At 36.2% G+C, this 15,398-nt stretch overlaps 1 protein-coding gene and 1 non-coding gene across 2 annotated transcripts in view; one reads left to right on the top strand and one right to left on the bottom strand.

Annotated features, from left to right (window-relative positions):
• The window catches only part of ITGA8 (integrin subunit alpha 8), a 150,620-nt gene that overhangs the window by 50,630 nt on the left and 84,592 nt on the right, over nt 1-15,398 (bottom strand). Inside the window, exons 21-24 of the mRNA XM_042476792.1 lie at nt 9,530-9,622; nt 4,517-4,596; nt 2,663-2,743; nt 1,032-1,137 (exon numbers count right to left, since the gene is read on the bottom strand). Of these exons, the coding sequence (XP_042332726.1) occupies nt 1,032-1,137; nt 2,663-2,743; nt 4,517-4,596; nt 9,530-9,622 (360 nt within the window). The remainder of the gene's footprint in view (nt 1-1,031; nt 1,138-2,662; nt 2,744-4,516; nt 4,597-9,529; nt 9,623-15,398) is intronic.
• On the top strand, nt 3,889-4,072 carry LOC121935828. The gene has a single exon (XR_006104857.1). It is a non-coding gene; the product is annotated as a U2 spliceosomal RNA (small nuclear RNA).

Genomic DNA, 15,398 nt, shown 5'->3' with positions numbered 1-15,398 from the left:
CTACATCCAATAATGTTGCATCACAAATCAGACTCTCTTCTTGAATCTATGCATCAACAGCCGCTGGCTGTGTTGCTGTTCTGGCCCATATGAAACAAATACATGGATATGGCATTAATTCAACCAGTACTCCTAACCCAATTACAAACTTCAATCAATACTTCCCACCCATTGTCACAACTATGTGGTCTTGTCTTCCCCACACTTGATATATGCAAATTTGGGTGTAACCCCTTAATGTTATTAACCTCCAATTAGTTTATTCAAAGCAGTCCTCTAGACTTGGGAGTACTCCCATATGAAAGTGCCTGGGGATCACAGTTTAAGATCATGCTGAGAATGGTGTTTGTATATGTCTGAATGCTGCATATTAAACTTGTTTCCAAGTGCTGATGGGAATAATAGATCCAGTGCTGAGATTTACCATTAATACCATCTCAGCACTTGCCCTGCAAGAGGTAGCCTCCTAATTTTGTTCTTGTGTTGTCATCCACATTTGCCTCAGATGTTGCCCATCCTGCCCAGCAAATAGAAGCTCTATATAGCATTGTGTTTCAGTCTCAGATGTGGCAGACCCATCAAATTTGAAAGAGATTATGGATTCATTACATCTCACTTCCTCCCAAGTGCTTGTTTCAGTAAAACTTGTGTATATAATAATGATGATATATGCTTGCAGTTAGGTATCAAAGGGCATAGCCATTGCAGGATGTGGGTTTTAATTCATTTTTAATTGGCATTTCATTGTGAATTTGGTTTGACCCATCTAATTTAGTTCAGGAACAAATGTACTTGTGGTCTTTGCTTAATTTCTGGGATTATGGTAGTGAAGTAAATGTTAAGCAAAGCTCCTCACATACCCAGCAATCCTCATAATACTGAAAGAATCAGCTTTGGGGAAGGCGAGAAATGGAAAAACTTTGCCTACAGTGAAGTAAGCACAATATGTATATATCTGCCTCTTACTTCTGTGAAAATTAGTCCACAAAAGTCTTAGATTTCTAAGGTGTATTTGTAAATTCTTTTGTTACCTCATATATATGCTCCACCAAGGGTCCAATGTCATCTTCTTTGGTAGGTTCATCTTTTGGTTTCCAGTTATGAATTGGCAAAATAATTTGTGGAGGATGAGAAACTCTAAAATGTTTCACAAATGGAGCCATATGAGAGGTTATGCTTAACAAATGAAAGCCATTACATCTGATTCAAAGTAATATGGTTTGCACTGCTGGCCCCTCTTCCTTTTATCCATCTGCTGACTGGCAAAGTCCTTTTCATTCAATCAGACTTTTAGTAAAGGGGTGTCAGTGGGAAGAGGGGTGCTCTAATTTTTCCACAATACTGTACATTTTATAATTGTTTTTAATCTGATGGTTGTTTTAATAGTATCTTTTTAATTGTATTTTAATATTACAACCAAATGGTACTTTTGTTCTAGTTGCCTTTTATCATGTTCAGCTAACATGGGTCTTAATAACAGATTAGATATTACATGAATAAGTAAATATCAAAATCATAAATACACATATACGATCCAGCAATTCATTGCAAGAGACAAAGAATACATCCACACTCAGAAAGGCGCTGATGTTACTTGCTAAAAAGAGTTAGGTGGTGTGGTATAATGGTTATATAGTTTTACCATAAAACATCAACAAGCAGGAACAAACTCCATTCTTCTCGCCATACAGTCTAAGGAGAGGCTAAGTAATACCATGTTTTATAAAATAAGGATTGTTGATAATAATGAATCTAAAGGCTGATTTAACATAATTTCTTGTCGGCTAAACAAATCAGCTAAGAAACCCAAAACAGCCTAGATTTAGTCATCTTGGCTTTCAGGAAGAGTTCAGGCTTGCTCTTTTCTAGAACCCATTTGTTTGTCTTTTTGACCATCCATGGTATCCTTAACACTCTTCTCCAGCACCACATCTCAAATGAATTGATTTTCTCTCAGTTTTTTGTCACTTTTTATTTTATATAAGGGATAGTATTTTATTATGCCCTTGTATATAATAGGACTTGAGAGTCCATGGATTTTGGTATCCACACAGGTCCTTGAACCAACCCCCAGTGGATACCAGAGGCCTACTTGTTTATTATTTCACATGTAAATTATCTTTCCTGTAAAACAGTAAAGTCAATACGCCTATTTGGAAATATGAATCCATACGTATGGCACTGCATGCTCCTATGCATCAAAAATATAGTGAAAAGAATAATTCTGGTGGAATTTAAAACTAGAAGTACTACTGAACCAGATCTTACAAAAGTTACTCTTTTGGTCTGCAGTTTCAGAACCCCTAGTCAGCATAGTCAATTGACCAGGGGCTAAGTTAACTGGGGAATTTTTGAAACGGAAGTCCAAAAATGTAACTTTTCCAAGGTGTGTTTTGAACTAGAAAGATCTTCTGAGGCCTATTCTCTCTTCAGCCTAATTAACAATGCAGTATAAGTCCAATTGCTAGTCCCAGGTAGAACAGACTTGACAAATCAATCGCTGAATGGTAAATAAACTTCTATGTAAACTGAATCAATTCTGTGGGTCTACCGCACTTGGAAGTAGTAACTGGTGGGCCAAATGTTACACAATCACATTAATCTAAATTGAATAAACATTTATGATTAATTTTATGTCTGGCCTGATAATAAATGCACTCACCCTCTGATCTGTACTTGAGCCACTGCATTTATGTCAATCCGAAGGTCAACCAAATTACTATTGGGATTAACCTTGTTGGAACTAAAATACATTTGTGTAAAAGATTAATGATCTTTCAAATACATAAAACTGAAAGCATTTTCAGTTAAGCATGCAGCTCAAGGCCATAACATTTATCAAATTAAAAATTCTCTCTTTCAGATAGAAAACAATGGTGGAAGGAAGCAGTAGCTGACTGAGGTCACTGAGATAATAAACAAGGTCTTCACAACTGGCTTTCATAACATACTCACTCTCATAATACTTTAAACATATTACCCAAATGACCACAGGATAGCAAAACATTCCTTAGGAATATGATTTGTAAATTGCTGTTGCTTAGAGATGAGAAAGGGGTGAAGAGTAGTGTTCACCCGTCCTCAAATAAAATACAGAAATAGTTGGCTAGCAGAACATTATATCTAAACAAGAACTTTCCTGAGCTCTGATTTCCACCATCCTTAGAAGAGGACTTCCTCTGAATAAAGAAAGTCCTGGGTTTAGTCCCTTGACAACTCCTGGTAGGGCTGTCTGAAATTCTGGAGATCCATTGCCAGTCAGTGTTGATAGCAATGGGCTAAAAGGACCAATGGTCTGACTCAGTATAAGTCAGCTTCCAATGTTCAAGAGTTAACAAGTAACTTCAGATGTTTCTGACATTTTTTATATAATGTGACTACATCTGGAAGGCTTGCCAGTTCTATGAATCTTTATAAACTTTCTCATTTCTTTGTAAACTATGTCAGCAAGCTAGCTTCTTAGTGAATCTTCTTTTATACTCCTGCCATCAATTAATGGTACACATTTAAATTGATGTGAAAACACATTTGATGTTAATCACGTTTATACTGAAAGCGCTTACACAATCTTATTATATATCAATATATCAACATGAAAATACATTACTGTGATGAAGATCATTTTATATGTTCCAGTAATGCAACCAAACCCAGATCATCTAAAGACAAATCTTGTGATGTGGTCATGATACAGATCCAAATTGAAGACAGCCATTATCTTAGAACCTTTCAGTTTTAACTTCATCACATATGCCTATTCTTATAACCGAATTGCTGCACATACAGCAGATGCTCTAACTTCAAGAACATGCCAAAAGGCCAGTAAAATAAGTTGTCTCATGCCTCATTTTGTAAAGTCCAAAGAAAATGATCAGATATTATCTTTTTATCGCTTCTTGGCTTTTTGGCTAAGATCAAGTGTATTATCTTTTTATAATTTCTCCAGGGAGATTCTGGGACTTGGAATCAAAAGGTAACTTTTCCAAGATCTGAGTAATAATGAATGTCTCAGTTAAAGCAAATGACCTCTGGAGGCTTTCCTTTACTCTCAAAATAGGAAAGACCAACTTTCTCTTTCATCTTTGTCAGCAATTATATTTGCTATGAAAAACTATTTAGCAAATAGGTTTTCTGATTGGAAAACAGCATGCAGACTGCTGACTTAGCTATTATGGTGAGGTCTGATGGGTATTCCTTGCTTATTCCCCAAACACTGTTATTAAGGAAAGGTGAATTATCATAACAAATTACAAGAAGCATGTGACAATAACCATGCAGATTAGGTAAAGCATATGACAAAATAAATTATGTCAAGCATGTACATATTTCATTTGCATAACTTCTTCTATTTTCTATTTGCAATTGTTCAAGGACTTTTGACTATTATGGTAAGAAACCAATAAGTGGGGGAAGAAAGTTGAACATAAATGGGGGCAAAATAAATCAGCAGGTCAGACATAGAAAAAGCCAGATTCTTGACTAATTTGTTCTTATCAAATAAATAAAAACTCCTTACCTTCTCACTTGCAGTTCAAACTGGATGCTGAGTTCAGAATTTTCAAAACGCTGGACAGTAAATTTGATGCCTGAAGAAAACTAGGAATCAGAATTCACTGGTTAGAATATTTGACTGATCTGTGCAAATAGGTTAATGATAAAGGTCTAAGATGGCTAGAACTGACATTTCCATGCTGCTATGTTGTTTAGCAATCATTTTGAAATGCAACCTATATATGAATTCTGTGTTATTGCCCAACCTCTGCTCGACAAAGAAAGCTTTAAAAAGCTATTGTTTTTGGACCACAACCACCAGACTGAATGGCCATGCTAGTTGTAGAATTCTAGATGATGTGGTTTGTAAAATTAATTTCCCCAAGGTCTGTATTCACATATAGCAGCTTTAAAGACCATATTACCATTGAGACTCTTTTAAAAAGCCAAGAATGTCAGACTAGCTATCTAAGTTTACAAGGAAGAATGGCAAAATCTCATAGTTCTGTTACAGAACAAAGAAAAATCGCTATAAAGAACGTAAATTAGGGATAATATTTTTAGACCTAGAAAAAACCTTTGACAACATTAACTGGGAGTATATGTTATCTGTGATGGAAGAAGTTGGGATCAAAGGTAAATTCTTTAATAGGATAAGGAATATCTATAAAACTCAAACCACACAGATACTAATAAACGGGCAAAAAACACCATTTTGTAAAATCGACAAAGGTTCCAGACAGGGGTGCCCCTTATCCCCCTTCTTTTTATTATTGCAATAGAGGTACTAATTAAAAAAATCAAAAAAGATCCAACAATCAAAGTGCCAAAAATTAATATGCAGAGTTTTTATTTAAGGGCTTATGCCGATGATATCGTGGTATTTTTGGACAATCCAGTAAATAATATAACAAAGTTAGAAGAGATAATAGAACAATTTGGAAGTATTGCAGGAATAAAAATCAATAAAAAAAAGTGTGGTATAATAACGAAAAATTTATCTACTAAAGAAATAACTGAATTACAAGGCAGGACTGAAATCCAGATAACAGATAGAATAAAATATTTAGGAATAGAATTTTCAGGAAAAAACACTGATCTATACAAAAATAATTACGAGAAAACATGGAAAAATATAAAGACTGATTTAATAGAATGGAATAAAAAGCATCTCTCTCTTTTAGGCAGAGTAGCTACTATTCAAATGTCAGTCCTACCAAAAATGATATTTTTATTTCAGTCTTTACCGATATCCTTAAATAAAATGCAATTCAAAAGCTGGAATCAGGATTTATCTAAATTTATTTGGCAGGGCAAAAGACCCAGAATCAAATACAAGGTAATGCAAGATAAGAAACAAAAGGGCGGATTAGGACTACCCAATCTGGAGTTATATTACAAGGCCTGCGGGCTCTCTTGGATTAAGGATTGGATCTTACTTGAAAACAAAGAGATACTATCAGTGGAAGGCGTAGGAATAAAACATGGATGGCACATGTATTTAGGTTACAAAACACACAATGTTGAAAAGGAATTCAATCAACATGTAATAAGGAAGTCTCTGTATAAGATCTGGAACCAATATAGAAAAGTTTTTTACTCCAAAATACCTAGATGGATCTCTACACAAGAGGCGTTTCACAAAAATGAATATGCAGATAAAAACCAGTGGATTAAGTATGCAGATGTACTAATTAAAACAAAAGGAGACCCTAAAATAAAATCTAGAGAACAGATAAACCAAGAAGGAATAACAATTAGCTGGTTTCAATATATCCAAATGAAAAAAGAATTTGAGAGAGACATGAAGGAAAAAGGAATAGACCCAGATTGGCAACCAGTGGATAAGATCTTATTAGGAAGTAACAAAGGGTTTAAAAAAAATGTATAATTATTTGTTAGAAGTAGAAATGGAGGAGGAAGTAATTAAGGAAAGCATGATAAAATGGATGGATAATATTGGCCATATAATTTCACTATCTAGTTGGGAACAATCTTGGACTCTGAATCAAAAATTTACTAAAGGCAACACACTGAAAGAAAACTATGTAAAAATATTCCACAGGTGGTACATAACTCCAGCTAGACTAGCACGAATCAAAGCATCCTACGATAACAAGTGCTGGAAATGCAAAGAGAAGGTAGGAACCTACTTCCATCTATGGTGGCAGTGTAAATATGTAAAGAAATATTGGATTATGATCCATAAAAAGATGCAAGAAGCGCTGATGTTAAGATTCCCTCTTTGTCCCGAATTATTTCTATTAAATATATTTGATACAATACAATTAAAATTATCAATGAATATAAAGAGTGTTATATTATATATGGTAACGGCAGCACGCGTCTGTATAGCAAAAAAATGGAGATCTGGGACACTGCCATCATTAGAGGACTGATTATTATGTAATGGACAAAATGACAATGCTAGCAGCAAGCAGAACAATACAAGAACATTATTATTATTAACCTTTAAATGGGAAAAGTTAGTTAAACTATGGTAACTTTACCAGAATGGAACTACAAGGGAGAATCGGAAACTGAATCTATCGGATTAAAAGACAATGTGATGAACATCAGATATTCACCAATGTATTGCATACGATAATGTATACTGTAAATACTTTCTTTCTCTTTATTATTATTATTTTTTCTCTGTTCTCTGACGATGTATATATATGAAAACTGCAATAAAAATTATTAAAAAAGAAAAAGAAAAAGAAAAATCGCTGAGTTGTATGGAGGCAATTTTAACAAGTGAGTGTCTCATTGTAGTCTCCTACATATGCATCATACACACACAAAAAAAAGAGAAAATGCACAAGGTTCAGTACAAAGAGCTGATTTTGGAATGAGACATGATGGGACACTGGAACTTCTCAGAATGAGCAAACATGAAGGTTGAGTTTTTCAAAGATAATTATTTTTGTGCATTAAATGTTCAAGACTAAACATATGAATCTACCTTGTACAGAGTTGGCATCTGGATCTTTCTCTAGCCTAGTGTGGTCTGCTCTGATTGACTCTTCAAAATCTCAACTAGAGATCTTTCCAACCCATCACAGCTTTATGATGCTTTTAAATACAAGATATCAGGTTTTGGGCCCAAATAATATAGCAATACGTACATTTAGGAAGATAATATCCACCAGTTAAACGCAGAGCAGATCCAGTGCATCATCATAAAGCATCCTAGTTCTGCATCCCTGTATTATACAGTGGTTTCACAACTGTACTACATCACTAGCATTTTAAATGGCATAACTATAGCATCTACCTCTGACAAGAAGACATAGGATTATCTAGTCCCCTCAGATGTACTGAAACAAATACGGATCACAGTTTTGGTGATCTATGAAACTCCTCCTTGCATTAGCCTCGCAATAATGCTTTACTTAAAACATAAAACTACACTCCATTTGTAAGACGCTAATGAGCAACAGATGGTATCTCTGTGTGGCAATGGGTTTTAATGGGGGCTTTTAGTCCTGATGCTGTTAGTAATAATGGGTAAATGAGGTTCACATATGCCAACAATAAATTTCCACCAAGTTCAGGGGAACTATACCTGCTCACTCCAGCTAAGAGTTTTGAGCTCTTGGAAATGTATCAAGGGATTTTAATTCAGTGGGCAAAATTCCAAACTTTACACTTTCATGTTTTAAACTGTCATACATTGTTAAGGATCGTCTATACCTGCTTCATCTCTGCATCTTGCAGCATTTTATACACTAGTAGTGCACAAGAGCTTTAAAGTCTATGTGTCAAGCTACATACCGGTATGTTTTATTTTGTATTTATGAATATCATCCTGAGAGTTTTAGCTTGCCTCATAAATTGGATGGATGGATGGATGGATGGATGGATGGATGGATGGATGGATGGTGTTCATTGTGATTCTAATGACTCTGATGCAGGAGAAGCTATGGCAAGTGCCTAAAATCATATACTGTAATGCTTTTATCCTGAAGAAAAATGTAAAATATATGCTAGAATATTCTCCTATTAGGTAAAGGTTACCCCTTTCACATGATTGTCAAGTCGTATCTGAATACAGGGGTGGTGCTCATCTCCATTACTAAGTCAAGGGAGCCAGCATTGTCAAAGATGACTCTGTGGTCATGTGGCAGGACAACTGCATGAAATGCTGTTACCTTTTCATTGAAGTGGAATTTACTGTTTATTTACTTGCACTTTTACATGCTTTCCAACTGCTAGGTTGGCAGAGGTTGGGACTAGTGACAGGAGCTCACTCCGTCACACAGTGCTTGGGCCTTGAACTGCCACCCTTGAGATTGTCAGGGTCGGTATCTTAACCAATGAGCTACTGCGTCCCTATTATTTGTACTTTAATGAAGATGCTCCTTACCTCCTCTAAAGTAGCATTCAGAGTTGTTGTTTTTTTAAAAAAGAATCGAATTTTATTCCAGAAAATCAAGGGAGAAAAGGGGGACAAGAACCATGAATAAAAATAAAATCTAAATACTACAACTGAATGTTTTATTGAATATTTGAATATGGAAAGATGTAAACATTTAAAACATAGTTGAATAATGATGAAAATTATCTTTGACTAAAGTGATTCTTTAGAGATAGCTTATCTCTAGAGCGATAGTTTATAAAGAGTACATAGCCCAGAGTACACTGAAAAATATTAGTAGGGCAATCCTGTACATTCCTACTCAGGCAACAGTACATTGGATTGCTGGCCAAATCTAAGTGAAAGCAATGGGATATATGCATACTTGAGCCATCAAATCCAACTAATTTTGGCAAAACCTGAGCTGCTAAGCCAGCTGGATTGTAGACATGGTCATAAATAACCATACCAATTGGAATACATTCTCAGCCTTTTCCTTTCTTTTCCTGTTTAATACAGTGTAATGCTGTCTCCTATTATGCCTACCATTTCCTGCCCAAAGAATAATTTCAGCTGCCACTTACTGACACAAATTCTCCTAATTGAGGTAGTTTCCCATTAACTCCCCAAACAATTCAATTTGATAAAAATCAGTAAATGTTTCTGGTTTTGTCTTACATTTGTTCCAGCTGCCATGGGGTTCCCAAGGTCACAAATCACCATTCTAGTTTCATTTTCCATCTTGTAATCACAGCTCAGGACACGTAGTGCCTGTAACCAAAGAACACCAACATGGAGGTCAAAGGCCAATCTAACATGTATCCTGTTGGCAAAATTAACAGCTTTTAGATGGCAGGATTTCTGTTGATTTCAAACACCTGCACAGAACTCCAGTCATTCATTCATGACTAATGAAGACTTGACATTTGGATGGAGGGAGTAGGGAAGATTGATGTCTACATTGTGAAAGAGCTAAAAGGCCAGAAATTAGGAGTATTTAAACTTTTGTGTGTGTTACCTGTTTCTCCATTGTTGTGAAATGAAAAAAACAATAACCATACAACATTATAATGTGTCCACCAGTATTAGACAACGTCTATCTTTCACAGCCATGGCTACTGGTAACACGGCTTGCGTTAATAGAGAAGGAAGAAGTGTATCTTTTTGCATAATAGGGGGGCAATCTTGAACTAGCTCTTGAGTGGTACAATTCAAAGATATAGTCATATTAGTCTGTAGAATCAGTATGTAGAGAGAGCTTAGATGCTACAAGATCTCTCTACATATTGGACCCGCTCTGCTACTTTTAAAAGTTTACTTGTTTTCATTTTCTAATAGGATCCTGATTATCTTTGCCCAAAAGAAGACAAATAATTATATTCCAGAATTGTACTCCTCTTTGTTTTCTTTGGATGGTTAGACAAACTATAGCTCAATATTGGTAGATGCTTCCAAAGTGACTGACCTCAAATGTCTGCCCAACCTACAGAAATGGATAGCATATTCTGTTGTACATCTATAGTAAATTACTAGCATCAATGTAGCCTATCAAGAGTTGAGAAACTATGGCAATCCAGCTGTTCTGTCCTCTTAAATTTTTGGTCTTTCTTAATGTTTGGATGGTGTCCCCATTTTTTTTTCTATAAGAAATGTCCTAATTTTTGGTGCATTATTTCTGCCTCTTCCAGCTGGGTCATTTGTATAAATACAATGAAACAGAGACACATTACAGGAAGCTACAAGATAGTAGAAGTTAAATAATACGGATTTAAACAAAACAAAACAAAAATCCTTATTAGCCTTTCTTTCTTTGGCACCATTAGTAAGAGAAATGAAAAATTCCTGATAACGTATACAAAAGAAAGTCCAAAAAGCATGATGTGGCTAAAGTGCATGTCTCAGTGACAGTAGTTTTTCAAACAGTGGTTTCAAAATGACAGGAATATCAGAGCAAATTAATTATTTTTAAGGATTACATTTGGTATTCTTGAAGGAACTACAGCATACCAAGGTGCCATTTCAATCCAGCCTGTTCTTGATATCACATGAGTATGTTTAAAATAGCAAGGTTGATTCATGGCATTTCATAAGGAGAAGGGTTGAGACCTGTGATGGCTGGTGACTTCCATTCCATAGTAGTGAATCCATTTGTCCAAATATTAAAGGAGCTATCCAACATGATGAATTGATCATGGGGATAGGGTTCAGCTATTTTAGGCTAAAACCAGGAATAGACTGACATCAGCCACAACTGTTTAATCTATTGGAAGCTGCCTTACAACAGTTCTGTCTAGGCCATTGGAAGTATTTCTTCAGGGTCTTGGAGCAAGAGCTTGCCAAGTACCTGCTAATACACTTTTTTACTGGACATGCCAGGGATTGTCTCTCAGACCTTCTCAATCACTAAAGTCTCTCCTTCAATATGTCTGTAGCCTTTTTCTTCAGAACATGAACATGAAAAAGCTATAGAAAATTGCCAGTCCAGTTCGATCTCACTATTGCCTGTTGATTTAAAAGTATAATCTAGAATGTGAGGTCTCAAACTTTAGTCCACTTAATCTTTTGGCTATCACATCCCAGAAGCCCCAGTGGTCAAGGATTCTGGAACTTGAAGTCTGCAACATCTAGAGGACCAGAAACTGCAAAAAAACCTGGCCTAGAATATTTATTATGGTGGTACATTGTAAGGCATGCCAGTTGTCTGTAAGAAAAGCATGTATACCATTACTGTTCTTATTGATTAGATGATTTAAAAAGAAACACCACTTTGGACAGGTTTTTCCCAGATCCCAGAAAGGTGTAGATAAACTCTTAAATATATTTTTATTAGAGTGATTAACAAACAGAACTTCATGAACAAATCATCAGAATGATTTGGCTTCTTCCTTCTTCAGTTTCTCAAAGTAAAAACTGAGATGTTTTCAAGGTGGGCTGTTTTGAGCACTCCACTGTCAATATTCTTCAGTGGATGATGGTGTTTAGCATTATAGCTGTATGGTTTTTTGTTAATATAGTAGGTCAAGCTAATTGTTGTGCTCTTAAAAATGACTGTCTTTTAAAGATACATACATGTGATGCAACTCTTGGAATCACAAGGGCCTCATCCATGATTGATGACTGGTATTTTAAAATACCCTTTACCAGTTAATCTTTTTAAATTTGATGGCTGGTGGAAAGCTATAACATAAAAAACCTTGGATTTATAAAGAAATCACCTTTCTCATTTTAACTAGTTTCTTTATTTGTGACGATTGGTATGGAAATAATGATAGAATCATAGAGTTCTGTGATGATGTATTTCTCCATGGAACTGTATTTTTTTTCCATCCTTCATTTGTCTTTGGTCTTCTGCCATTTAGTCTGTAAATTATGACATTATCTGTCCATGTCTGAAGATTCCTTTTTCTTTCAAAAAGTTGTCATAGGCAGGTTCTGCTCTATAATTCTTATTGTTTCTAATAACTGATAAGAAAAAGGTTTCTAAGAGTGGATTTCTGTTACTATTTGGTGTCCAGTTCTTTGGCAGCTGAAACTGTAGCAGAGGATATCCACTGGAGAAGGCCATGTGATCTGTGGAGTCATCATGGACATTCTTAGGCTATCTGTATATCCTTGTAAATATTTTTCAGCTGTTAATATTTATTAATGACATTTATTAGCTCAGCTTTCCCCCAATAATTTCAAAGCTGTGTATATGGTTCTCCTTTCCACTTTATCCTTGTAACAACCTTGTGAGGTATGGCAGAATGAAAATAATGAGGTTGCCCAGTGAAGTCCAGAGCTCAATGGGAACTTGGATCTCCCATGTCCCAGTAACCACTAACCCCCTCCCCCAGTTCTTTGATCTTGTTAAGCAGCCCCTAATAATTTGCTATGGACCCTCAGAGGTCTTGAGACAGGAGCCTGAAAACCGATCACTCAAAACCTTATTCTCACTAAGAACCCCTAAATATATTTGTTTTGGGACCTGGGTCTCTATAAAAGAGGAAAAAAATGACATATTCTGTTAACAGCTCTGCTTGCCCTCTATGCAAATCCACAAACACCTGCGTATGTTTAGCCACATTTGTTGTTTTTTTAACTAGACCTAAGGAACAATTTCCCCTTTTTATTTCTTTTACAGCAACACATGGCTTACTTTATAGTTTTGAACAGTAGCAAGAACCAACCAATTAACACCAGATCAACCTGGTTTGTATTTCAAGTTGAAACAACTGGAATGTGGATGGATATGGACAGTGTAGGAGAACTCTAGGATTAGTAAAGCTAGGGGTTATAAAAGTGGCAGAGCAGCTTCCATGACAGTGATTAATCACCAACTGTATTGTATTTCCCCAAAGGTCTGGATATTAATGAACTGAAAGTTAGCTGTTGACATTCTAACACAGGAAGTTACATAGGACTGTGCCACTACAATCAAGGACACTTGCTTGAGGAGTGAATATGTTTAGGAGCTAGAAATCAGCATCTCTTTGCTTTCTCCTTCAGTCCCTCACTCCCACAGCACCCAGTTCTCCCCATAAGAGAGCTCTGCTTAAGTATACTTTTCTAGCTAGCTTTTAAACATGCAAACTGTCCCAAACTATAAAGCTCAGTATCCCTTGCTTCCATGTTTCCGCTGTTTGAAACATGGCAGGGTGAAACAACTCCACTTTTTTGTGGCAGAGGTTGGAAAGAGTTCTGGGCAATTTGAGAGCTTTTCAGACTATAGTTCCCAGAATATACCAGCCAAAACAGCCTTTGGAGAACTTCATTTTCCCTCTTCTTTATTGTCTTTAGGTGCTGGCCACAATGACCCTCTTTGTTTCTGTTGTTACTATCAATGTAGCAGCTAGTTAGTGGGTGTTGTTTTAAAACCCACTTTAAATATCATACATAATTCTGTTCTGTTTTAGTACAAATTGTGAAATATCTTGGGAAATTTTAGTCAAAAAGCAGCCTGCAAATATTCTTAATAAGCATTTCTACCTACAAGGGTTGAATACAACTGAACACAGTACTAGCTGTCACTGCAGTTTTTTCATTCATTCACTAATTCATTCATTCACTCAGTTTATAACCAGCCTTTCTCTTGCCATGGGACACAAGGTAGCATTAATATAGCAACACATTTTGGACAAATCCAGGTTTCTGATGTTGTCCTGTACTTACCTGCAAGGGGACAGAATCATGGCTCTTTACAAAAGCCTACTTCTGCTTCCTGCCAGAATCTATTGTTGATGCTGTGTGCCTTCAAGACATTTCTGATTTATGGTGAACTGAGGCAAAGTTATCACAGTTTTTTCTTGGCAAGATTTCTTCAAAGAGGTTTGCCTACCTATGAGGCACTCAGTAGGTTTTCACGGTCAAGCAAGAATTTGAATCCTGGGGTGCATCTATAATGTAGAAATAATGCAGTTTGACAGCACTTTCAGTGCTGATGCTCCATCTTATAGGATGCTGGGATCTGTAGTTTTACAAGATCTTTAGCCTTCTCTGGCAAAGAGTGCTGGTGCCTCATAAAACTACAACTGGGATTCTGTAGAATGGAGCCATGGAATTTAAAGTGGTGTCAAACTGCATTATTTCTAAAGTATAGATGCAGCCCTGGTCTCCTGGCATCCTAGTCCAAAACTCAAAACACCACACCATGCCACAAAGGCTCTCAGAACCTATATACCATTCTTCCTCCTAATTACCTGAATACAGCTGCTATCATCTGTTTTCAGAAGCTAAACAGGTTCAGACTTGGTTACTACTGGCATGGGAGATCACCGGGGTATACTATGGATCTCCAAACAGGTGTATGAAAGACTTACCAGAAATCCTAAAAAGGCATTGCTGCCCATCAAAACTGACAAACTGACAATACTGGGCTATTAGAGAAGTGTTGTCTGATTAAGTAGAAGGGAATTATTTATGTTCCCAATCAGCATTACTAGATTTAGGAAAAGATACAGTAGGTTGCTGGACACCTGCTTCCTCATTTAGTTTACATCCAGTTCCACTGTTTATCTGGATTGTAGCATTAAATGTCACGGGGGCATGAAGTTTGAGATACACTCACATGTCACATACCAGACTAGAGAACAACAGGAGAGACAACAGTCAAAAGATCTGAAGAGCCAGATATGATGCTGATCACTGGCTCAGGGACCATTTCTGTGCACACAGCTTGAAAGATAATAGAGCTTGGACAAGTTTTTGTTTTGGACTTCAGTTCCATTATCCCCAGAAATACACTTTGGGAGGACATGGGAAAGGGCCTTTTCTCCTGTGGTGCTGATTTATGGAACATCCTCTCTTTGAAAGTCAAATTGGCACCAACACCAGTTTCTTTCTGGTGCCATAGTATGCTTTTACCTTATTTTAACTTATTTTCGTATTGTTTAAATCTAGAATTGTTTCCAAAAGGTTCATATTGTTTTACATGTACATCCTCTGGGATCCCATGATATAGAACAGCCAAAACAAAACAAAACAAAAAACACAACACCACCAACATCTTATCTTCTTTTTCATCATCATCATCATCATCATCATCATCATCATCATCATCATCATCATC

The sequence above is a fragment of the Sceloporus undulatus genome, chromosome 6 (assembly GCF_019175285.1).
Source record: "Sceloporus undulatus isolate JIND9_A2432 ecotype Alabama chromosome 6, SceUnd_v1.1, whole genome shotgun sequence".
Lineage (NCBI taxonomy): Eukaryota > Metazoa > Chordata > Lepidosauria > Squamata > Phrynosomatidae > Sceloporus > Sceloporus undulatus.
The sequence above is the reverse complement of the archived record's forward strand: the minus strand, read 5'-3'. Positions and strand labels throughout refer to the sequence as shown.